This window comes from Sorex fumeus, unplaced genomic scaffold, assembly GCF_029834395.1.
Source record: "Sorex fumeus unplaced genomic scaffold, SorFum_2.1 ptg000129l, whole genome shotgun sequence".
NCBI classification, from domain to species: domain Eukaryota; kingdom Metazoa; phylum Chordata; class Mammalia; order Eulipotyphla; family Soricidae; genus Sorex; species Sorex fumeus.
In genome coordinates this window covers 7,293,590-7,317,815 of record NW_026606186.1, presented here as the reverse complement: position 1 = coordinate 7,317,815, position 24,226 = coordinate 7,293,590, and the positions used below count along the sequence as shown (strand labels likewise).

The 24,226-nt window shown below is 42.9% G+C and overlaps 1 protein-coding gene across 3 annotated transcripts in view; it reads left to right on the top strand.

Annotated features, from left to right (window-relative positions):
• RABGAP1 (RAB GTPase activating protein 1) overlaps window positions 1-24,226 on the top strand; it is a 168,780-nt gene that overhangs the window by 48,621 nt on the left and 95,933 nt on the right. For all 3 annotated transcript variants that reach the window (XM_056138508.1, XM_056138510.1, XM_056138509.1), the window contains 7 exons: window positions 3,451-3,625; window positions 4,870-5,027; window positions 11,668-11,778; window positions 12,076-12,142; window positions 13,077-13,179; window positions 15,029-15,198; window positions 21,839-22,013. In XM_056138508.1, the coding sequence (XP_055994483.1) occupies window positions 3,451-3,625; window positions 4,870-5,027; window positions 11,668-11,778; window positions 12,076-12,142; window positions 13,077-13,179; window positions 15,029-15,198; window positions 21,839-22,013 (959 nt within the window). The remainder of the gene's footprint in view (window positions 1-3,450; window positions 3,626-4,869; window positions 5,028-11,667; window positions 11,779-12,075; window positions 12,143-13,076; window positions 13,180-15,028; window positions 15,199-21,838; window positions 22,014-24,226) is intronic.

Below are 24,226 nucleotides of genomic sequence, written 5' to 3'. Positions count from 1 at the left end.
GCCCTTTGAATCAGCTCCCCAGTTCTCTGCAGGTTTTTTGTTTGTCTTTTTTAATGGAAGAAATGGAGGAGTTGAGGTCATACCCAGCAGTGCCTCAGTCTGAGCATTTACTCCTTTTTTTTTTCTTTTTGGGTCACACCCAGGAATGCACAGGGATTACTCCTGGCTTTGCACTCAGGAATTGCTCCCGGGTGGTGCTCAGGGCACTGTATGGGATGCTGGGAATCAAACCCAGGTTGGCTGCGTGCAAGGCAGATGCCCTACCCGCTGTACTGTTGCTCCAGATCCAGCATTTACTCCTTGCTCAATGCTCATGGGTCACTCCTAAAAAGGCTTGGGGACCATATTGGTTGCTGGGGATGAATCCAGGCCAGCCGCATTCAAGGCAGGTGCCCTACCCAGTGTACTGTCACACTGGTCCCTCTGCAGTTTCTTTATAATAACTTGGAAATTATCAAAACTTACTAGTATTTTTTTTTCTTTTTGGGAAACACCCAGCAATGCTCAGGGGTTACTCCTGACTCTGCACTCAGGCATCACTCCTGGTAATGTTTAGGGAACCATATAGGATGCCGGGGGGTAAACCCGGGTCGACTGCGTAAGGCAAATGCCCTACGTGCTGTACTATTACTCTATCTCGTTACTAATAAATATTAATTATTCAAGTACAGCCTCTTAATTTTTACCCAAAAAAGTTTGTGGGTCATCCCCAGCAGTGCTCGGAAGCAAAGGACAATTCTTAGTGATTTTTGGTCTGGTGATACAGGCCTGGAGATTCAGTACTTGGATTCGGCAGTGCCAGAACTCACACTCAGGGCCTCACACATACTAGGCATGTGCTCCAGGTCTCTGACCTGCCTCCCAACCTGGTCCCCAAATGTTTTTGTTTGTTTGGTTTTGGTTTTGGGTTTTGGGCCACTCCTGGGCAGGGAATCATCCATGGTGGCGGGGATCGAACCCAAGTCAGCCACACTGACTAATCCTGTGGCCTCGCCCTCATTTTTTTTTTAATTAAAAAAGTTTATAGGAGATGGAGCGATAGCACAGCAGGTAGGGCATTTGCCTCGCACGCGAGTTCAATTCCCAGCATCCCATATGGTCCCCTGAGCACCGCCAGGAGTAATTCCTGAGTGCATGTGCTAGGAGTAACCCCTGTGCATCGCCAGGTGTGGCCCAAAAAGCAAAAAACCAGAAAAGTTTATGTTGCTCTCAGGGAGTACTAGAGATAAGGAAATGATCATTTCCAAACACTTCCTCCTGGAGGTTGCTCATTTGTGAGAATTTATAGGTGTTAGGGGTTTCTGCGAGCTTGGAATGTAAGGGAACTGGGTAGTTTGCCCGCGGTTGTATTTTTTATTACCTGTGTGAGGGTCAGAGCATAGCACACGCCACCATGTGCCCGGCAACAGTAGGTCTGTTTCTGCCAAGCAGCGATAGTATTGAATTGTGATTTGCAGGAGGTCAGCCACGCGGCTGGAGCAGTGGGAGAACGGGCTGGATGTTTGCGTTGTACATGGTCGACCCAGGTTTGATCCCCAGCATCCCATATGGTCTTTGCACAATGCCAGGAGCAATTCCTGAGTGCAGAACCAGGAGTAACCCCTGAGCATCGCTGGGTGTGACCCAAAAGCCATAAATAAGTAAATGGAATACTCTGGGGGGGCGGGGGGTAGAAGGTCAGTCTCAGGTAGATTCTGCTTGTGTTCCCTCTGCCCTATCTCTCCGGCCCAGGAAAGAGGTGCTGCTGCTGATCAGTGCAGTTAAAATTTTGGTGTATTGAGCCCCTCTGTGTGTTGTGTGTGTTTATGCATCTGTGTGCCTACACATACAACTCAGAATTGTTTTTCTTTGTTGGTAATGGGAGCCTTTTGTTTGGGGGCCACTCCTGGCAGTGCTCAGGGAGCCATACATGGTGACGGGGATTGAACCCATGTCAGCCACCTCCAAGGCAAATGCTTTCCCCTCTGACCTAATGCTGTGGCCTCCCACTAATTTTTTTTTTTTTCACTTAAAAAAGTTGGTATTACTCTGAGAGAGTACTAGAGATCGGTCGGGAATTTCTCGTTTCCAAACACATGCTTCTGGAAGTTGCTGATTTGTAAGAATATCAGTATTAGGGGTTAACACCAGAGGTGTTTGGGGGACATGGGGTGCCCCCTGAAAGCCAGTGTCATGCTCATGCCAATCATGTGCTCTAACTCCAGGCTGTCACCCTGTCCCTAAATCCACCAAGTCATACATGCCAGCTTGGTCAGCTTCTCCTAATCAGGGCTTTAGAAACTTTTATCATGATGGCGCATGAAGGATCATTTAGCACTGACCCATCTCTTAAATTATTTAATAAATTAAATTAAATTATGTCATTCTAGGGGATCATGCCCATCAGGAGTTGCTCCAGGCTCCTGGAATGCTCAGAGGTTGCTCCTGGTTGGTGCTCAGATGTCCACGTAGTGCTGAGCCCTGTACAGGACCTGGGCCTCGTGCCTGTGAAGTGTGTGCTCTGCCCCCTGAGCCATTTCTCTGGCCCTGTGGTAGTTCTGGTAGCATTTGTTTCACTGGCTTTTATTTGCTGGAGGGCGGGGGAACATGCATCAGCACTTGGGCATTTCTGATTCTGTGTTCAAGGTTCCTCCTGGCGGTGCTTGCGAGAGGATCATACATGGTACTGGTATCTGGCTGGAACTGGCCACGCACTAAGAAAGAACCTTAATTTTTGTCCTTGCAGCCAGATCTTAGGGATTTTTGTCTGGTTTTTGGCTTTGGGGCCACACCTGGCAGTGCTCAGTGCTTCTCCTGGCTCTGCACTCAGGGATCCCTCTCGGCAGATGTGCAGAATCATCGAGGGGGTGCAGGGGGTTGAATCTTGTGCAAGGCAAGCACTCTACCTACTGTAGCCACTCTACTACTGCTGCAGTCCTGATTGTAGGTATATTTTTAACGAAAAAGGAGCTAAGAGAGATGGTGTAGGGATAAAGAGCGTGCCTTGCACGCAGCACAGCAATGAGTGACCACCGAACGAGGAGCCAAGAATCAGCCCTGTGCGAGGCAAAAGCCTTACCCATTGTATTACCACTTCAGTCCTCCAAAGAGAAGCTCCATCTTAATGACCTGGATTCGCAGTCTAATAAACCATTGGTTTGGTCTTTCGTTGTTAGGAATATAACTAAGATACTATGTCCTTCTGCTGTTCTTTATGCTTTCCTGTTTACCGCCCCAAACATGAGATGATGTGGTCTTTCATACCTTAGCGTTGTGTAATCAATAGCATAAGGAATTCACATGGCTTTTTGTCAAGACCTAACAGGATTAACATACCAAAAATGACTTGTATGATCTTGTTAAGAAGATGAAAGCTGTGTCTTTAATCATAGCATAGGTAAAGTGAAAATATTCTGTAATTCTTCTAATCACTGTACTGTTCTTTTCTTTTTTTTTTCTTTGTCTGAACAGACTCTTAGATCCTCAGACAAACACTGAAATAGCAAACTACCCTATCTACAAAATCCTCTTCTGTGTCAGAGGGCATGATGGAACTCCCGAGAGTGACTGTTTTGCTTTCACCGAAAGTCACTACAATGCAGAACTTTTCAGAATACATGTCTTCCGGTGTGAAATACAAGAAGCTGTAAGTCCCTGAGCGAAAACTGCCCAGAGATGAATCTCCGCCTGTTCCCTTGTTCCTTCACTGTGATGAAACAGTATTAGTATTTATTACGACACACGTGTTATCCAAATGAAATTTCCTGCTAGCGCTTCATTTATCTCAGCTAATGGACATAAAATATAGATATGTATATATAAAGTTTGGTTAACCAGAGCCTCATTGTTGCTAAAAGGTCAGAGCAGGCCAGGGACTGCTTCTTGATTGGATTAGGTGGGCATCTTGCTTCCAGCAGTGGGACTTTTGCAAATTGCTTTTTTTTTTCTACTTTTTTTTTTTAATTTTAGTACCATGTATTTGGCAGAATAGCAGTGTAGACTGGAAAAGATGATCCCAATTATTTTTTTGTTTGTTTGTTTTTTTAGTTCTTGTTATTGAAGATATTTTGTTTTGTTTTAATGAATCACTGTGAGATACAGTTACAGACTTACAAACTTTCCTGATTACATTTCAGTCATACAATGTTCGACACCCATCCCTCCACCAGAGCCCATTCTCCACCACCAATGTTCCCAGTGTCCCTCCCGCTACCCCCACCCCATTCTTCATTCCTTCCTCCCCATCCCCACCCCATTCCTCCCCCACCTCTGTGGTCGGCCCATTCTCTTTTACCCTCTCTCCTTTTAGGTGTTATGGTTTGCTATGTGGGTACTAAGTGGCCATCATATTGGGTCCATAGTCTACTTTCAACATGACCCCAATTATTTCCCACATTTTCCTCCCAATTTTTTCCTTAAAGTCAGTAAACATTTTCTAGCCACTCACACTTTAAAGTAACCCATGTTTCCTCTTTTTTTTTTTTTTTTTTCAGTCTGTTGCATTAAACAGTCAGATTTTCTGGGCTGATTGTTTCCTAAAGGATGCAGGGTTTAGATCTGGAGCTACTATTTTTTTTCCATATTTTTTATTGGAATAAATCAATAATAATGAATAATAATCAATAATAATGAATAAATAAATTGCTAACAATCTAGTGAGTCACTTTTCAGTTGAATTTATAGTTCTTGCAAACATTCATTGAAAAGAATTCTTTCTGGCTATTTCTAGCATGGCTTGATAATAGGCACTAATCCACTGGATATTTTATACCCCTCCCCCCCAAAAAAAATCAGTAGGGAAAAGATCGGTTACTTTCCATAACCAAGTTAGACTTAAGAAAGTCTTCTGCTTCCGTGATAACCACCCTTTCCTAACACGTCTGGTTGCAGGTGAGCCGGATACTCTATAGTTTTGCCACTGCCTTCCGCCGTTCTGCCAAGCAGACCCCACTTTCAGCCACAGCTGCACCCCAGACTCCTGACAGCGACATCTTTACCTTCTCTGTGTCTTTAGAAATAAAAGAAGATGATGGTAAAGGTTATTTTAGGTAGGGCGTCTTGTTTTTATTCATTTTCTTTGAGCTTTTAACTAACATGCAGTATTTTTTATGATACACTGAAACTTTTACATCAGATGATATAACTTCTGTTTATTTGGGGAGGTTGTTTTTGGGGGGCGGTTTTTGTTTGTTTGTTTTTTGTTTTGAGGCGGCACCCAGTAGTGCTCGGGGCTAACTCCTGGCTCTGTGCTCACGGATCATTCCTGCCAGTTCTTGGGGGATTACAGTGATGAAACCTGGGTGAAACCTGGGTCGACCACATGCAAGGCAAGCGCCCTCCCACTATACTATTGCTCCGGCCCAGATTAAATAATTTTTTACTATACAGTGATTACTTTCATAGGTAGAGGTTTTTGGTTTTGGTTTTGGTTTTGGTTTTTTTTTGGGTTTTTTTTGTTTTTTTGGTTCACACCCGGCAATGTACAGGGATTACTCCTGTCTCTGCACTCAGGAATTACTCCTGGCAGTGCTTAGGGGACCAGATGGGATGCTGGGAATTGAACCCAGGTTGGCCGCATACAAGGCAAATGCCCTACCCGCTGTGCTATCACTCCATCCCCTTGTTTTGTTTTTATGGTAAATGATTAGAAAGGAAATAGGCAAGATTTGAAATTCTTTCGTGTGAGAAAATATATTATGGTCTGTGTCCAGAGTCTAATACCATTGCATAAAGGAGGGATCCGATAATCATACATTTTGGTTTTTAAGTAAACTAATACTTTTTTAAGTGGCGCAGAGGACCTTGGAGTAGAAATAAAAGCTTTAACTATTGCTACTATCGGCAGGGTCACATTTACCAAGTTTATTTAGTTTTATCTTTAGTTTCCTCTTCTGGGTGCAGTTTCTTGTTTACACATTGAGGCTGCTGCAGTCAAACCTTTTCTAACCTATAAGGCACTTGCCTTGCATGTGGCTGAACTGGGTTCAACCACTGGCATCCCATACAGCTCCTAGATCTCCCCCAAGAATGTTCCCTGAGGGAAGAGCCAGGAGTAAGCCCTGAGCACCACTCTGTGAGGCCCCAGAACAAAACAAAAGATGTAGCTGCAGGCCAGGAATAAGACTCCCTTGTAAAGACCCTGCCTGGAACTTGCTGGGGCCCTGAGTTCAATCCTTGGCACCAGAAGCCTCCCCAGCTCTGCCAGGTGGAGCCCCGTAGGTTCCAGTTCTGGCCAGCACTTGCAGGCCATGCATATTTGGGAGTGGGCCTTGAAATAAATATATAGGGGCCTGGGCGAGAGGGATGAGGGAGGGTGGTTCTTCAGCTCTTGAAGTCATGCCTAGCCACATGAAGCCCCAAGTTCAGCTCCCTTTGCTGAACGGCCCTTTGATGGACCTCGGGGTAAGGCACATATCTGAGAGGTGACTGATCTTTTTCTCCCTTCTAGTACCTGTCCCAAAACTGTTCTTTGTTGGGGAACAGTCATCCCCACAACGGTGCCTGGACATGTTGGCACTGGGTCCGGGCAGACGTGGGGTGAAGGATGACGGGAGCTCAGAGAAACACCCTCCGGGAGCAGCTGATGGCTGTTCACCTTATTGCCCAATACACACGTGTATTATAGAGGGTCTCGGCTTACAAGAAAATCCAATCACATAAAGTTCAGCAGTTTTGGCCTATCACCTCTCCAACTCTCCTTTGCCCTGGTCCAATCCCAAACAAGGCTAGATGCTACAGCTAGGATGACTTGCTAAGCATACGTGACAGTTTCTGTGTCTAGGGCTCATGTGAGTAGGAGGTCGAGTGAGGCTCAAGGCGGAACACCTGGTGCTGGCTGACAGCCTATTCTTGCCAGCTTTGCCCAGATACTCCCTCTTGCGAGGCTTCGCATCTGGGTCGCTTTGCAAGGTCGAGTCTTATCTCCTCTAATACCCGTCACCATGCTCCACAGTTCTGCAGATCATAATCAGTAATTTCTGATGGAATCACTTCCCTCCATGATTACCTCAAGTGGTTACAATAAAATTATATGGAATGAAAATGAGTTCTAATATTTTGCTTTTAAATTAAAAGACACCAATTAAAAATGAACTAACGGTTCATTGTTTGGAAAACTGATAGCCCTCGGTCTTCTTTCAAAGGCTTTGGAAGCGTCAAGCCTTGTGGTATAAATTGGCCAAATTAGTGTGCGTTATGGGTCCAGTTTTGGACTGCACAGAATTGTGCTCTCTGCTCTCTCATTACCTGTGTTTTCCATCTCACACAGGACTCAGAACCCTCTTGCAGTTTGCGTTCCCACCTGGGAAAGTAGTATCTATAATTATAAAAAAAAATTTTTTTGCTCTTGAAGAAACTCAAAAATTATATTTTTCCCTTCTGCACATTCTGGTTCTAAGCATCAGTTACGAGTAGGAAAGATTTCTAAACTGTCTCAGAGCAGGTAACTACTCTGCCATCTGAGTTCAGGCATATTGGAAGTAGTATAATCAGATTCACAAACATCCCTGTTCTGTTTACCCGTGGGCCATGGAAGAAAGCCACATTTGTTTTTCACATTTGTTATGGCTTTGTTCTCTTTGTTGAGTGGTTTGCTGACTTTAGAGTTTATAATAGAAAATAGGGTGGTGTGACCTAATGCTGTGATGGAAACGTTGAAGCGTATACCTTGATTTGTTGGATTTGGACTTGGCAAGCAAAGTTCCTTTTATCTATTGGCTGATATGTTAGGAATTTATCTGCAGAAATAATCACAGAGGTGCTCCAAGAGCTGTCAACATGAATGGTCTACTTAACATTATGTATAATAGCAAGTTTTAAAAAGCATTTGGAGGGACTTAAGAAGCCACTTGTCTTGCACGCACCTGACCTAGGTTTACTCCCTGGCCTCACATACTGTCCCCTGAGCACCAGCATGAGTGATTCCTGAGTGCAGAGTCAAGAATAAGCCCTGAGCACTACTGGGCGTGGCCCAAAAGGCAAAACAAAACAAAGAAGTGATCTGGCTGAGAGAGCGGGCCCTTTTGCACACAGCTGTCCCTGGTTAACCCCCCAACCCCACGGATTTCTCTTAAGTATCACCAGGATTGCTGAGCCCAGAACCGGGAGCAGCCCCTGCATTTGGCCAAATATGCCCCACCACCAAAAAGAAAAAAGGAGTGGTAATTATTGACCATAATAGTTAACTGAAATATAACAGTGTCTAAAAGACTTACCACCCCTTAGAGATACGCATACATGTACTTAAATGTAGCTCATAGTATTGTGCCATAAAATGTACATAGCTATGGGCCGGAGTGATAGTACAGCAGCTAGGGCATTTGCCTTGCATGCGGCCAGCCCGGGTTCGATTCCCAGCATCCCATATGGTCCCGCAAGCACCGACGGAAGTAATTTCTGAGTGCATCAGCCAGAAGTAACCCCTGAGCATCGCTGGGTGTGACCCAAAAAGAAAAAAAGGAAAAGAGAAAAATACATTCCTTCATTATTATTGTCCGGAACCTAGCTCTTGAAAGATAGAATGTTTTTCATTTACACCATTCAGAGCTGCGATTTTTTTTTTTCTTAGAATCTGCTAACTAGTTTCATGAGATGAGTTGATATTTTTTATAGGCCTGACTTTATTGCTTAAAAATAATATCCCAGGGATAGAAAGCCTATACCTCAGTTTATTCGGGAGGAATTAAAAGTAAAATTACTTAGCTGTGTTCAGTGATAACTGCCATTTCCGTAAAAAGTTCAGATAAATAAGTCACTGGCTGAAAAGTTACAACAGAAGCCATTCCAACTTTACATACAACAGAAAAAGTCAGTCACTCAGAGGCTCTTCATGCTGTGCTGTTGCTCTGTTGCTGTTTTAAATAAAGCTGAAAAAGAACATTATATTTATTGGGGGGAGGAGTGGGGGTGGGCTCAAAGGTGGTTTTTTGTTTGTTTGTTTGTTTGTTTGCATTACACCCAGCGATGCTCAGGGGTTACTCCTGGCTCTGCACTCAGGAATTACTCCTGGCGGTGCTGGGGCGACCATATGTATGCCTGGGATTGAACCCAGGTCAGCCGAGTGCAAGACAAATGCCCTACCTGCTGTACTCACTCTGGTCCCCAGGGTTTTTTTTTTTTTTTCCTGCAAAATAGTGAGATTTTTGTTTAAATCCATGCTTATGGTCCTTTTTTAAAAAATTTTTTTAAATTAATTGTTGTAGCCAAGATTACATGTTTACAGTAGTGTTAATTGTTGATGCTCTTTTGATGCTCTTCTGCACAGTTACTGTACTTCTATCATCCCCAAGTGCCCACACCCCTCCTTGGCCCTTCTGATACTTCTCTCCCTCTTTCCTGCCCACCCTGCCTCCTTCCAGTGGACCAAGGGCTTCTAACCTCTTCCCTTATTGTTGTCTCTCTCCCTGTTGGGCTTGCACCATGCCCAGAAGTCTCAGGAGCTACTCTGAGCTCTGTGTAGGTCGGGGGGAGCTGTCAAGAGAGCGGGGTGATTACTCATGAGACGGTTTCAAAGGATGAACACAGTACTGAGGATTGAACTGGGATAGCTACATGCAAGACTAGTGCCTTCACCCTTGTACTCTCTCTCTGGCCCACGATTTTATTTTAATAAGCACCCCTAGAACAGACAGACTAGTATGTGTCTGTTATCATTTGAAAAGTCAGATGCTCCATTTCATCATAGGTAAAAATTTCATCAGCCTCAATTTTAGGTTTGACGTGCAAAGTTTTTCTTTGCATGTTTGTAATTTTCATTGCTAATATCTTTTATCTATTTTTTTTTTGGTGGGGGGACACACCCAGTGGTGCTCAGGGCTTACTCCTGGCTATGTGCTCAAGGATCACTCCTGACAGGACTCAGGGGACCATATGGGATGCTGAGGATCAAACCCAAGAGTTGGCCATGTGCAGGCAAATGCCCTACCCACTGCACTATTGCTCCAGCCCAGTCTGATTCTTGGGGGGGTGGGGGATGGGCAGCACAGCCAGTGGTACTCAGGTCTTATTACTGGCTCTGCACTCAGGAATTAGTTTTAGCAGAGCTTAGGGAACCATACGGGATGCTGGGGATTGAACCTAGATCGTCCGCTTGCAAGGCAAGCACCCTACCCGCTGTATTATCACTCCAGCATCCTGTTCTCATTTGTGTGGTATAGTCTAAGTTGTTTACTATGTAACTGGACTTTAGCCCAGTTTTATTTCTTCAGACCTGCTTTTTGGGAATGCTATCCAGCTTGGGCTACACATTACAGTGTCACGGCATAATCTTGGATCTTTGCTCAGGAGTCACTTTTGATGGTGCTTGGGGCACTGTTTATGATGCCAGATTTGAACCGGGGTCAGCTGCATGCAAGGCAGAAAGGGCTTTAGCACTCAGACTGTCTTTCCATCCCCAGAGCTACTTTCAAATTTAAATTGGTAGTCAGAACCTTCATGTAACCCTTTATAATATATTCTATCAGAAATTCAGTACTGTTACAGTAAGCTTGTACAGAAGTAAGACACGGTTTAGATTTGCTGCGTAAGGACATAACTGCCATAGACAGACATTTGCGTTTGAGAATAAGACAGAGAAGGTGGTAGGTGGCAGAATGGAATCTTATTTGGGTAGTTGTATTTTAAGAATATTTTGACTTTCACAAATTGTTTGGTGAGGCTATTGTTTCTTAAGCGTTCAGCAGCGGCACCCTCTTTACCATTTTGTCTGTAATTCCTGTTTCTTTGAGGATACCTTGTTTCAGCATCCAGAGGAACTGATCCAGGTAGTTTCTTTGTTAGAAGGTGGTCATTTATTTGTGAAAAACTAATGACTAAATAATTGAAAACTGACTTTTTTTTTGGTGTGTGCTAGTAGGTTAGATGCTCTTACTAGGTACTTGACAAATAAGAAGTTCTACTTTTAGCTAAAGATTTTTAATTTATTAAATTATTTTAATAAGGTGATTTTTATTTGCAGTTTGATTTTCACAATAGCAAAAGCAGTACATTTAAATCCATGCTTTAGGAGAAAATATATATTATTAATTGGATTACACACAGTAAGGATTGTATGCTCACCTCGTGGGGTAGGTAACAATCTATATCTTTATATGATTTTTTTGTTTGTTTGATTTGGGGGGCCATACCCAGCAGTGTTCAAGACTTACTCCTGGTTTTGTGCTCAGGAACCCACTCCTGGTGGTGCTCAGGACTGTATGTAATACCAAGGATTGAACCGGGGATCTCACCAGGGTTGACCGCATACAAGGCCAGCCCCTTAATCCTTATACTATCCTTATTTTAATTTGACTCTTTAATAGGTTTCTGAGGTCAAATTTGTGAAGCTTGTCATCATCCACTAAGCTACCATCTTCCTCTAAGCTACCATCCCCATTAGTATCTGAGAAACAGGCACAATAAAATCAAAACCTGTAATTCTCTTCAAGTCATAGCAAAATTTTGCTCTAGTATCGAGGTCCCCAGATTTATTTGGCCCACTTGCCTTTTTCAGGGGGTAAAAAAAAATCTCTTAGCCCCTCTCTGGAAAAGAGTAAGTTGGAAGTGTTCCCCAGTTGCAACCAAAGTTGCTTCCGCACCCGTGAATGATTCTAGTGCCCTCCAGTGGGTGGTATCGCCCGCTCTGGGAAATGCTGCCTTGGTGTATGTCCCAGAAGATACTTTGCAAAATTAATGAAATGTATTGTTCTACAGTGCAGTTCCTAAAGATAAGGACAGACAATGCTTTAAATTGCGCCAAGGAATTGATAAGAAGATTGTTATCTATGTGCAGCAAACAACTAATAAAGAACTGGCTATTGAAAGGTAAATATTTGCAAAATGTGTTTGTGGATTATTTTGTTCATACGGAATTTTGGGGGTTATAGTGAATATATTATTCAAAGTTTGCTCCCATATTTCTTCAGCTAATGCTGGCTCGGACTATGCAGTTAAAAAAAAAAAGACAAAGAGCTTGCTACTCAAAGAAGTAAGGATTATTTTAGCAATGTAAATTGATCATTAACTGTGTTCCTTTTCCTACTGGTTAGTTATTTCAGTGACTTAAAACAATGTTTTGGTTCTCTTTTTTTTTCGAAATTTATGTCAGTTCATTTTTTGCAGGTGTTTTGGTCTTCTCCTTAGTCCTGGGAAAGATGTAAGAAATAGTGACATGCACTTATTAGATTTGGTAAGAGTTACATTTTTCATTTTTTTAAAGGTTATTTCATTTTACCCCACTTGAATCTAATTAATGTACATTTGTGATGTATTATTGTAGGCTATAAAACATCTCATGATAGATATAATAGGGATTTTCTTATTTCTGACTTTTCTGTTTACTAGTCTGATCTGGCCTTATTTTAGTTTAGCCTGAGTTTCTTGGCTCTGTGTTGTTGTTGATTCTACTTTTCTATCATGCAGTGTTCATATGATAAAGAAAAAAAGTATGAGGGGTTTTTTTGCAAACATGTAAAAACATTATGGTTTTATTGAGGGAGGACACTGATTCTAAGATGAATCTGGACTAAGAGGGGGAAGAAAAGAAAAAAGGAATTTGCACCCTTGAGGGTGCGATTGCAAGATTTTTTTGGCTTGATATTAGTATATTTATATTATATAAAATTCTTTATGTTGTAATTATTCACATGATAGAAGAATCCAACGTAGTTTTAAATAATGGATTTCCCTGGTGTTTGTATACTTTAATATGATATGCAAGCTTGAATTAATTTTTCAGGGAAAATGTATAAATAGTCAAAATTTCCATTTTTTACTATAGTCATTCACATATAATCCTATCTTTTTTTTTTTCTTTTTGGGTTTCACCCGGAGATGCTCAGGGGTTACACCTGGCTCTGCACTCAGGAATTATTCCTGATTCCTGGCAGTGCTCGGGGGACCATACAGGATGCTGGGAATTGAACCTGGGTCGGCCGCGTGCAAGGCAAACACCCTACCTGCTGTTCTATTGCTCCAGCCCCATAATCCTACCTTTTAAAAGAAATCTTGAACCTCTTCGTATTCTTATACTTTTCAACTTCTATTTTATTAAGAACAACAAAATGGGGATTAGCTGTTATTCCCTTACTTTGGGATTAATGAGTTTTTATACTTTTCCTTAGGAATCTATGGGCAAAAGTTCAGATGGAAAATCCTATGTAATTACTGGGAGCTGGAATCCAAAATCCCCTCATTTTCAAGTTGTCAATGAAGAAACTCCTAAAGGTAATAGAGACGGCTGACATAGTTGTAGAATATTGAGTCCCAGGAGGCTAAAATTAGACCATTTGTTTCACAAATTGTTTTCCTAGTTCTGTTGAAACCAAATAAATGGGTAAGTTTTTTTTTCTCTTGCTGTTTTCTGACCCCTTAAATGGGTAGTTCTTTAAGAATAAAACTTGTAAACAAGACATCCTTTTTCCTCTTTTTTTTTTTCTTTTTCCTTTTTGGGTCACACCCGGCAATGCTCAGGGGTTACTCCTGGCTCTGCAGTCAGAAATTACCCCTGGCGGTGCTTAGGGGACCATATGGGATGCTGGGAATTGAACCCAGGTTGACCACGTGCAAGGCAAACGCCCTACCCTCTGTGCTATTGCTCCTTCCCCTCTTCACTATTATTTGAGGTGAGGCATGGACCTCCCAGGTAATACTCAGGGACTTGGGGACACTTCCTGCAGTACTTGGCAAACCAGACTGGGCAGTTCAGTACTGTGACCCAGAGATCACCAGTGCCACCCAACAGTGCTGGGAGCCTTTGGAGCTCTACCTGGCCGTACTTGGTGTGCTGATGGCACTCACGTTTAGACTTGGGTCCCAGCACATGTAAAGCCTCTATCTCCCTAGCCCCTTTCCCACATTTTTTAAACCTTTATTTTTTTATTTCCTGCTTCCTTTTATTTTTATGTCCTTGCTTATTTAGAGACTTACAAATTTAATTTGTTTTGGAAAGATAATATTGCCACATATGGTCAAGAATTCAAAGGACTTGCAGGGGAAAGTCTATAATAGTTCCCAAGACCCCACCCAAAGGGACCCACTGTGACAAGTTTTTTGCATAACTTTACAGATTTTCTATGGATAAAGTTTTGTCTTCTGGTTTTTGGACCATATCTGGCTATGCTCGGGGTTTACTCCTGACTCTGGATAAGTGTTTTTGTTGTTGTTGTTCCTTAAGATAATTCATGCTCTTTCTAAACGTCACTTAATGGCAAAATTATAGTCTATCCTGAAAACAACATTTGCTTAAAAAAGCATTCACTTTCTTTTTTTTTATTTTCTTTTTTGGATCACACCCAGTGATGCACAGGGGTTACTCCTGGCTCTGCACTCAGGAATTACTCCTGGGAGTACTCGAGGGACCACATGGGATGCTTGGGATCGAACCCGGGTCAGCCGTGTGGAAAGCAAACACCCTCCCCGCTGTACTATGGCTCCAGCCCCCAAAAGCATTCACTTTCATGCCTTCATGTTAGCTGTTCATAATGCACCATTTCACTGAAGCTTATAAACAAACACTTTCCTTTGTTAAATGATTTTAAAATTTGGGGGTGCCCTGTGTTAGCATTATAGAGAAGCCATCCGCTTCTTTTTAAAAATGATGATGGATTACCTTCAGATATTTTATTTACTTTGGTTTTGGGGGTCACACCCTTCAGTGCTTGGGGATTCCTCGAGGCTCTTTGCTTAGTGAGTCCCAGGGGTGCTCCGGGGACTCTCTGCTTTGCAGAGATCTCACCAGAGCCAGCCGCATGCAAGGAGAGAGCCTCAAATCCTGTACGAAGCCTAAATTTGTAATAGAAGTGGTTAGGTTGGGGGCCGTAGCGATAGTACAGTGGGTAGGGCATTTGCCTTGCACACAGCCAACCCAGGTTCAATCCCTCGCATCCCATATGGTCCCCCAAGCACCTTCAGGAGTAATTCCTGATTGCAGAGCCAGGAGTAACCCCTGAGCATCGCCAGGTGTGACCCAAAAAGCAAAGAAAAAAAAAAAAGAACGAAAGAAGGGGTTAGTTTTACAATTATCATATAGCAAATATATTTCCATGTTTTTAAATTTCCTTTCCCCTCTTTCTAGATAAAGTGCTGTTTATGACCACAGCTGTTGATTTGGTAATCACGGAAGTGCAGGAGCCTGTTCGATTTCTTCTAGAGACTAAAGTTCGTGTGTGCTCACCCAATGAACGATTATTCTGGCCTTTCAGCAAACGCAGTACTACTGAAAATTTCTTTCTGAAATTAAAACAGGTACTGCTCTATGTAACCGGGAGGAGGAGTAACAAGAGAAATGCCACTTCTAAGGTTGATTTGTCATAAAACTATGTTAGATTGTTAGTGTTCTAAATATAAGAGAATCCAGTGTCACTTATTTTTACCCACTTAAAATTTTTTTTCCCACTTACAATTTTTTTTTGAACTTTATATAACATTTATTAATATAAACCAGGATCATGGATGAAAGCAATAACTACAGTAGTGTCACTAATGAGGAAATATTTTCAAATGTTATGGATTTAATAGCACACAGACCTTGGCTGACACAATTTAAAATGACAGATAAAATTTAAAGACTAATATTTTACCTTTATGATTAATAAATTATCAGTAGTCATGTCATATGGAGTCGTCATTAAAATAATTAAAATATTTGGCACTGATACAACATAGTTAACTCTTTATATCCAAACTTTTTTTATTGGAAATAATATCCTACATTGACTGTTTAAGAGAACGTATACTTAATTTTTGTTTCAAATTATAATAATTTTATTTCAAATACAAATATATATGTTATATCTTATTACTAAAATGGCCTCAAATAGGTTTTATTATTCTTTTGTGACTGATATTATCATTGCTGTCTTGTTTTTGTTACAACTACTATTAAAAAAGAAGTTGAAGCTTGGAGAAAGAGTAACTTTCCAAAGGTTACATCACAATGAGTAATCCATTAGATTCTAAATCTCTATTCCATACTAGATACTCTGCTTTTACTCTGTCTTTATATATCTGTCTACCCCCGCATTATAAATATGCCTGTAATCAGTATTTCTGACTGCGTTCTTAGTTTTTTTTTTTTAATTTATTTATTTATTGAATCACTGTGGGAAAGGTTACAAAGCTTTCAGGTTTAGGTCTCAGTCATGCAAATATCAAACATTTCCCTTTACCAATACTTATTTTTTACCATGAAGAACCCCAATAAGACCCCACCCCCCACCCCTCCCAGTCCCTGTGAGGCAGATGAATTCTAGTTAATACTCTATCTGCTTTGATTAGATTCATTGTTTCATTAAAAGATTCACCACTATTATTTAAAGTTTACCCCCCCCCCCAAATCAGACATGCTGAAAAAGCATTGTGAAGTGATTTGCTTTCTACAGCTGGGTTCAAGAATTAAATGTTGGTTTTGGATTTCTGCTATTTTACCTATTGACCCTGGAAGTATTTCTACTGAAAGTCAGATAGTTAAGAAATTGGTTTCTGTGCTCTGGAGTCGTGGCCGTGCTGGAGAGCCGCTCGTGGGGGGCAACTGGTGGCCTCGGTAGGGCGTGAAGGGCGGACCGAAACACCCCCCTTCCCATCCCACTTACAATTTTTGATATATCAGGATGTATCATTTTGGCTTTTTTTACTTTTATTTTTATTTGAGAATTGATACCTGCTGATCTTAAGCACCATAGATATTGGTCACAAGTTATTTCCAGCTTGTCTCATTAGAAAAGGGAAAAAATACCACTAAAAATATAAAGCAAAACCAAACTCTTTGGGGATTCTGATAGAAGCTGCAAGATGGGGGGATTGTGTCATTGCACCACTGGTTGTTCGCAGAAACTGAAAGAAGGCCATAACTTCTGTTGTTGCCTCCAAGAAAACCTCACATGCTCTTCTCCCCCAACCCCCCCCCCCCCCCCCCCGGTCTTCTAACGACCATCATCTATGTGTACCAAAAAGTGCCAGCCAATTGCTTCTTCCTCGAATAGTAAATCCACTTGACTTCTCCAAGGCCAGAAAGCTAAATGGTTCCTGACATACCATAATATGTTTTTTATCAGTACAAGTGTCATATGACCAGTTTGAAAATCCTAATGTGGGGCCAGAGCAATAGCACAGCGGTTAAGATGTTTGCCTTGCATGCAGCCAACCTTGATTCAATTCCAGGCATCCCAAATGGTCCCCTGAGCACCGCCAGGAGTAATTCCTGAGTGCAGAGCCAGGAGTAACCCCTGTGCATTGCCGGGTATGACCTAAATGAAAAAAAGAAAAAAATCCTAATGAAAGGAGCACACGGGAATCACCAAAGGGCAGTGACAGTGACTGTGTTTGAAGGGAGTACGGATGGCCAAAGAAAAGGTTGAGATGGGGCAAGTATCCTTCCAGAAAGGTGTTCCATAAACCAAAGGATGAGGTTCAGGTCATGGAATCTGATTATAAAGCAGAGTGCAGGCTGGAGATTTACCTACCAGGAGTAGGGGTGAATCCTGAAGGCCCCCAGCACGGAGAATTTTAACTTCCAACAGGGGGGTGATTATTGTCGTTGTTGTTTGTTTGGGGGCCACACCTAATAGTGCTCAAGGGTCACTCCTGGCAGTGCCAGGGAGACCGTATGCAGTGCAGAGGATTGGAATTGAGCATGGGTTGGCTGTGTGCAAGGCAAACGATTTACGTATTGCCCTCTCTCAGGCCCGTTAACTTCCTGCAGTTCTTAATTTTTCTACACTTTACAATAGTTGCCCCTGTGCTTAGGTGCCAAAATTTCAAGCATTTCTTAGATATTTTTTGAAATTTAAATAAGACTGTTCTCAAAGTGAGATGATTAAGTTTTTGTTGTTTGTTTATCTGGGGGCCACAGCCGCCAGTGCTCAGAGCCTAATCCAGCAGGGCCATACCCAGGAGCATTCCAACCTCTGCCCAGGGGTCACTTTTAGAGGCACTCAGGACCCTTTTCAGTGCTGGGGCTCAAACTGGGGTCGGCAGCGTGTAAGGCCCCCTGTACTATCTCTCTGGACCCAAGAGACAGCGAACTTTTAAAATTAGTACCTAGCATTTAATCGTCGTGCCTAAAATCCCTTGATATTCCCGTGGATATTTTCCTTTTTCAGTTGTTGTCACAGCTTACACATCATTATGGTGGTCCTATGTATTTCTAAAGACTCACATTTCTGTCTGATCTTTGTACTCCAACCCGACGGATTTCTGGCATTTCTTTTAGGGACGATCTCCAAACGTAGCTGTTTCGTTGTTCCTGTTTCGTTGTTCCTGTTTGCGGAGCCACACCCCGCAGTTCCCGGGGGCCCCCAGGACTATGTGCAGTGCTTGGGGTAGAGTTAGGGGCGCATGGGACAGCACTTTGGGCTTGACCCCTTCGTTCCGTTATCTCCCTGGGCTTCTGTCGGTTGCTTTACAGCCTGGCGCCCCTGCCCTTGTGCAGGTATGTGGGATCTAGTGTAGGGTAGGAACCAAGCCAGTGGAGAGTAGAGATCCGTGTTGGAGAGGCCCACAGATTCAGGCCCCTCAAAGGGCCGCCCCCAGGCTGTGCAGCCCCCCTTCCCAAAGTCTGTGCCTAACTTGGGGGTTCCGCCTCCCGGCACCTGCAGAGGCAAAGCAGATGAGAAGCGCGGTTGAGACCTGTCGCTCCGGGTTCGGGTCTCAGTCTCAGTGATGGGGCAGCTGCAGGCTTATCGGCAGAGGCATCCTGGCTGGCTGTGTGGGACCTAACTGTCCTGCTCCGTCCCTCCTGGGGGCACTGCAGGCAGCTTACCCACATCTCAACTGCCTCCTTCCTTCTGCCGACCATGCAGGTGCTCCAGCCACCTCATCCGCTCCGGGGCGTGCAGTTCACTTCAGAGATGAACTCACTGGAAATGGGCGAGAGGCTGTTAGAGCCAGTTTGCCATCTTGCTGGAGTGTCTCCTTTCTTGGGTTTGAATTTTCAGCTTCTCAGTGCTGTGAGGAAGAGGGACCGACAGAGAATGAGCGCATTCTTTATATCGAAATATAGGAGGAGAATAAGACCTGGAGACAACAGAAATGAAGGCCAGGACTGGTCTTTCACAGGAAGTTGGTCCCGGTGTGGGGAGGGTAGGCTGGTCAGAGAAGGGGCCATGGTGACAGTGATAGGAAGGTGGGAAGGGATCACACTGGACCAGAACTGGGTGCTGAAAGAGGAGGGAAGTGGAATACCAGATGCCCTCTCAGAAGCAGTATCGCAACCCACAGCCCCTAAAAGGAAAAAATGGGAAAGTGGCTGCCGTAGAGGCAGGCCTGTGGAAAGGAAACTGGGGACACCGGTAGAGAGAAATGGACACTGGTGAAGGGTGCTTGGATATTGTTAAGACCGAATCTCAGTCTTCTGTGAAAAACTTCGTAATTTTGTATCTTGGGGTGATTGAATAAATTTTAAAAAAAAATATTCTGCTATCAGAGTAGAGTTTCCAGCATTCACAGAGAAGGAATGAAAGAAAGACTCTTAACTTCTTAAAATGATAGAATTAAACAATTTTTATTGGTAAATAGTGGCAGAGTTTCAAATGAGTTTGATGTTTTGGGTTTTTTTGTTTTTGTTTTTGTTTTTTGCTTTTTGGGTCAGGCTGGAGCGATAGCACAATGGTAGGGCGTTTGCCTTGCGCGAAGCCAGCCTGGCCATGTCGGGTTTGATTACTGCACCCCTCTCAGAGAGCCCAGCAAACTACTGAAAGTATTTCACCCACGTGGATATGCCAAACACAGTAACAAGAAGTCTCAAAATGGAGACGTTACTGGGCCCGCTCGTGCAAATCGATGAACAACGGGAGGACAGTGTTTGTTTTTTTGGGTCACACCCAGAGATGCTCAGGGGTACTCCTGGCTCTGCACCTAGGTTCTCTGCATGCAAGGCAAATGCCCCCTTTGTTGTATTATCGCTCCCGGAGTTCGATGTCTCTGGTTTGTGTGCCTCTTCATTCGAGTTGGGGACCACCATGGCCACGCCTGATAGTGCCTAGGCCACCGTATGGGACAGGAGATTGGAAAAGGAGCCTGCTGCTCACCTGTTTGCTGGCCACCTCGGGCTAGTTGTAGTTGTAGCTTGCAGGTGAAGATCTCTCTCTGTTTAACTCAAGGGGTGGCGAGACAAATGTAAATAAAAGGGCTTTTTTCTGAAAGGACTTCCCTAGTAGTGATACTACACAGTGAATCTGCCGTTGTAGTTGGGGGAATCAAACCTGGGCCTGCTGCAGACAAAATATGGGTACCCACCCTGTGGGCTGTCTCCCCATCCTTAAAGAGCTTCTAAGCCCTAAATTTTATTTTAAAATATTAAAAAACTTTCCATATAGAACCACTTGTATGTAAATTTCATGACTTCACCTTTTCTAACAGCTGCATAGTATTCCATTGTGTAGATGTACCAAAGTTTCTTTAACCAGTCATCTGTTCTCAGGCACTCGGGTGTTTTCCAAATTTTGGCTATTGTGAACAGTGCAGCAATGAACATAGAAGTGTAGATGTCATTTCGACTGTACATGGAAAGTATCATGCTAAGTGAAATGAGCCAGAAAGAGAGGGACAGACATAGAAAGACTGCACTCATCTGGGGAATATAACAGATGGGAGTCGAACACCCAAGAATAGTTGAGATAAGTGCCAGGAGGACTATTCTACAGCTTGGAAGCTGGCAGCACATGCTGGGGGGAAAGGCAGCTCAGATAGAGAAGGGAACACCAAGTAAAGAATGTTTGGAGTACTCGCTTGCTCGGGATGCAAGATGTGTGCTGAAAGTAGACTATAGACCGAACACAATGGCCACTCAATACCTCTACTGCAAACAACAACACCCTGAAGGAGAGAGTGAGCAAAAGGGAATGCCCTGCCACAGAGGTGGGGTGGGGTGGAGGGTGGAAGGGCTACTAGGATCATTGGTGGTGGAGAATGGGCACTCGTGGAGGGATGGGTACTCGATCATTGTATAACTGAAACCCAAGCACGAAAGTTTGTAAGTCTACAACTGTACCTCATGGTGTTTCACTAATAAAAAAAATTTTGAAAAAAGAAAATATATCATATCCTAGAATACGAGCTCATATATGGATAAAGAATGATGCTGATAGATCAACTCATCAACCAGTGATAAAATTTTTAACTACTAATGTGTGCTGAAATTAGTGAGTAGAAGTTTGATAAAGAATAGAATATTTGCGGAGGGCTACTGGGATCATTAGTGGTGAAGAACGGACACGGGTAGAGGGATGGGTACTCGATCATTGAATAACTGAAACCCGAGCACAAAAGTTTGTAAGTCTACAACTGTACCTAATGGTGTTTCCCTAATTAAAAATATATATATTAAAAAAACTTTATATATATTTAAAGCATTTTTTCCCTGAATAGTTTTTCCGTAGGAAGACTTGGAGGACAACGAACATAACTTAAATCTATGAAGGTTATTTTTTTAGTTCCAATTCATCTTTTCTGTTCAAACTGCAGTTAGATATTCGATGAGAAATTCTCAGGACAATAAATTGAGTCCCGGTCTGTATTCTCTTTTCCAAGGCTTTTTTGGTTGTTTTATTTTTAAAAATTTCTTGCTGGTGTGGGAGGGATTTGAGTCCACACCTGTCAGTGCTCAGGGATTATTCCTGGTGGTGCTCATAGAACAATGTGGTGCTGGGGATTAGACTGCGTTGGACTGCATGCAAGGCAAATGCCTTCCCTTTTATACGTTTCTCTGGCTCCTCCAAAGGGTTTTGAATGTAAGCATTTTAGTTAAAGCACACAGTTTTCTATTTATGAAAGGTTCCTTTAGTATAGATGTTGAAAGTAGTATCTTTTCTCACTGTATAAATAAAAAGATAGAGTGCTGAACATAAATGATGATTTTACCACTTAATTTTTTTTTTCACTCCTCAAGATAAAGCAGAAGGAGAGGAAGAATAATACTGACACTTTATATGAAGTCGTGTGCTTGGAAAGCGAATCAGAGAGAGAGAGAAGGAAAACTACAGCGAGCCCTTCGATTCGCCTGCCTCAGTCTGGGTCTCAGAGTTCGATGATTCCTTCTCCTCCAGAAGACGATGACGAGGAAGGTGAAGTATAAGGAGGGATTAACTCCTATTTTTGAGGGGATAGCGTAGGTTATGATAATTTTATCAGGAGTTGATGGTATGATATAGCATTTAGAATTATGAGTCTTCAATAGGCATAGAACTCAAAAGAGACTAACATGGAATTTCTTTTCAGGTCATTTTAATCAGGTTTAAAAGAATGAAGTTTATAAGCAGTATTTTTTAAAAATAGTAAAACAAACCAAAATCAAGTCCAGGCGCGAATACAGGGAGTAAAGTGCTTGCCTTTCATGTGAACAACTCTGGTTTCATCCATGGGACCACCATGGTCTCCCAGCACCATTGGTAGTCAGTCCTGAGCACAGAGCCAGGACTAGCCCCTGAGCACTGCCAGGTGTGGCCTGAAAACCCAAAAAGTAACAAAGTAAAATGAAACAAAAATCAGTCTTCCACTAACTTTATATATTAGATATTTTTAGAAGAAATTTGACATAGCTTTCACCCAAATACATCTCCCAACTACAAGGACAAGTTCACTTGGTAAAATGTGACTTCCACAAAGGCAAAATTTAATAGGCACATTTATTTGTTGAGTTTTAATACTGCTAATAGAGTTCTTTATGTTTCATCCATTGAATTAATCTGTCAGTTTTTTGTTTTTTTAAGAAATCCTACATGGAAGTAGGAAATAAAGGGAAGACACACAGGAAAAGTGAAGTTTGGGGAGCAATCTCTAAGTTTAAGTTAGTACCAGTACCAAGACTGCACCTTTCTTTCAGTTTTGGGGTCATACCTGGCAACTCCAGGAATTACTCTAGACTCTGCTCTCAGGCATCACTCCTGGCAATGCTCGGGGTACCCTATGGGATGCTCAGATTGAACCCAGGTGGGCTTTGTCAAGACAGACACCCTCCCCACTGTACAGGGACTGCGTCCCTCAAGACTTTTAAGGGAACCAAAGAAGCAGATTGCGAATCTATTCTGTGCTATTAGAAAATCAGAAGACATGGTCTAGAAAGTAATAGTGAATTTTTTTTTTCATTATTGGGAGAGCGAGGTTTGTCATGAAGAGAACTTTTTGATTTGGAAGCTTCAAAATGCTAAGAGAACACAGAGACACACAGCTGGTTTGGACATTTGGGGCTAAGAAATGGCATTAAGAAAGGCACAGGAGAAAGGAATGGTTGGATTACAAGAGATACATGTCCAAAAATATTCAAAAGTACATGTGTGCTTTCCAGTTTAGTGGGATCGCTGACTTTGCAGCTTCCGCCTCCCTTATGACTTTCAGCTTTGGATCTTTTTTTACTTGAGGAGCGATAGCACAGCGGGTAGGGCGTTCGCCTTACAAGCGGCCAACATGGCCGACCCGAGTTCGATTCCTCCGCCCCTCTCGGAGAGCCCGGCAAGCTACCGAGAGTATTCGATATGCCAGACACAGTAACAACAAAGTCTCCATTGGAGACGTTACTGGGCCCGCTCGAGGGGCCTTTTAATAGTAACACATTCCAGTTAGATGTTGTATAATACTTTATGTGCAGTTCTTTGTTATAAAGTAAAATAATCTTTGTTAATATTTCTCTAACCAAAAATCTTGAAAAGTACAATGATTTGTTATACTCAGTTTTCCCATAAAGAAATGGAGCATCAGAAAAATAAATTTGCCCGCGATCCATGGCTTGCCAGTGGCAGGGGCTCACTATGGGTCGCATGTAGTTGAATTCACATGTCTTGAGTTTACAGTTCTTCTGTCATCTTTGGGCATTGAGTTCACATCCAGCAGTTTGAACTACAGAGGACATGCATGAGCTGGATTACAGCTGTAAGAGATACAATCCAGAGTGCCTGGCACTGGGCACTCCTAGAACTTCTAGCAGTTTCCTTCTAGTTTATGGTTCTTTTTTTTTTTTTCCTCTTTTGGGTCACACCCAGCGATGCTCAGGGTTTACTCCTGGCTCTGCTCAGGAATTACTCCTGGCAGTGCTCAGGGGACCAAATGGGATGCCAGGGATTGAACCCGGGTTGGCTGCATGCAAGGCAAGCACCCTACCTACCATGCTATAGCTCCAGCCCTAGTTCATAACTTTTCTTTTTGTTTTTTTTTGGGGGGGGGGGTCACACCTGGTGATGCAAGGGGTTACTCCTGGCTCTGCACTCAGGAGGTACTCCTGGCGGTGCTCAGGGGACCATATGGGATGCTGGGAATTGAACCCGGGTTGACTGCGTGCAAGGCA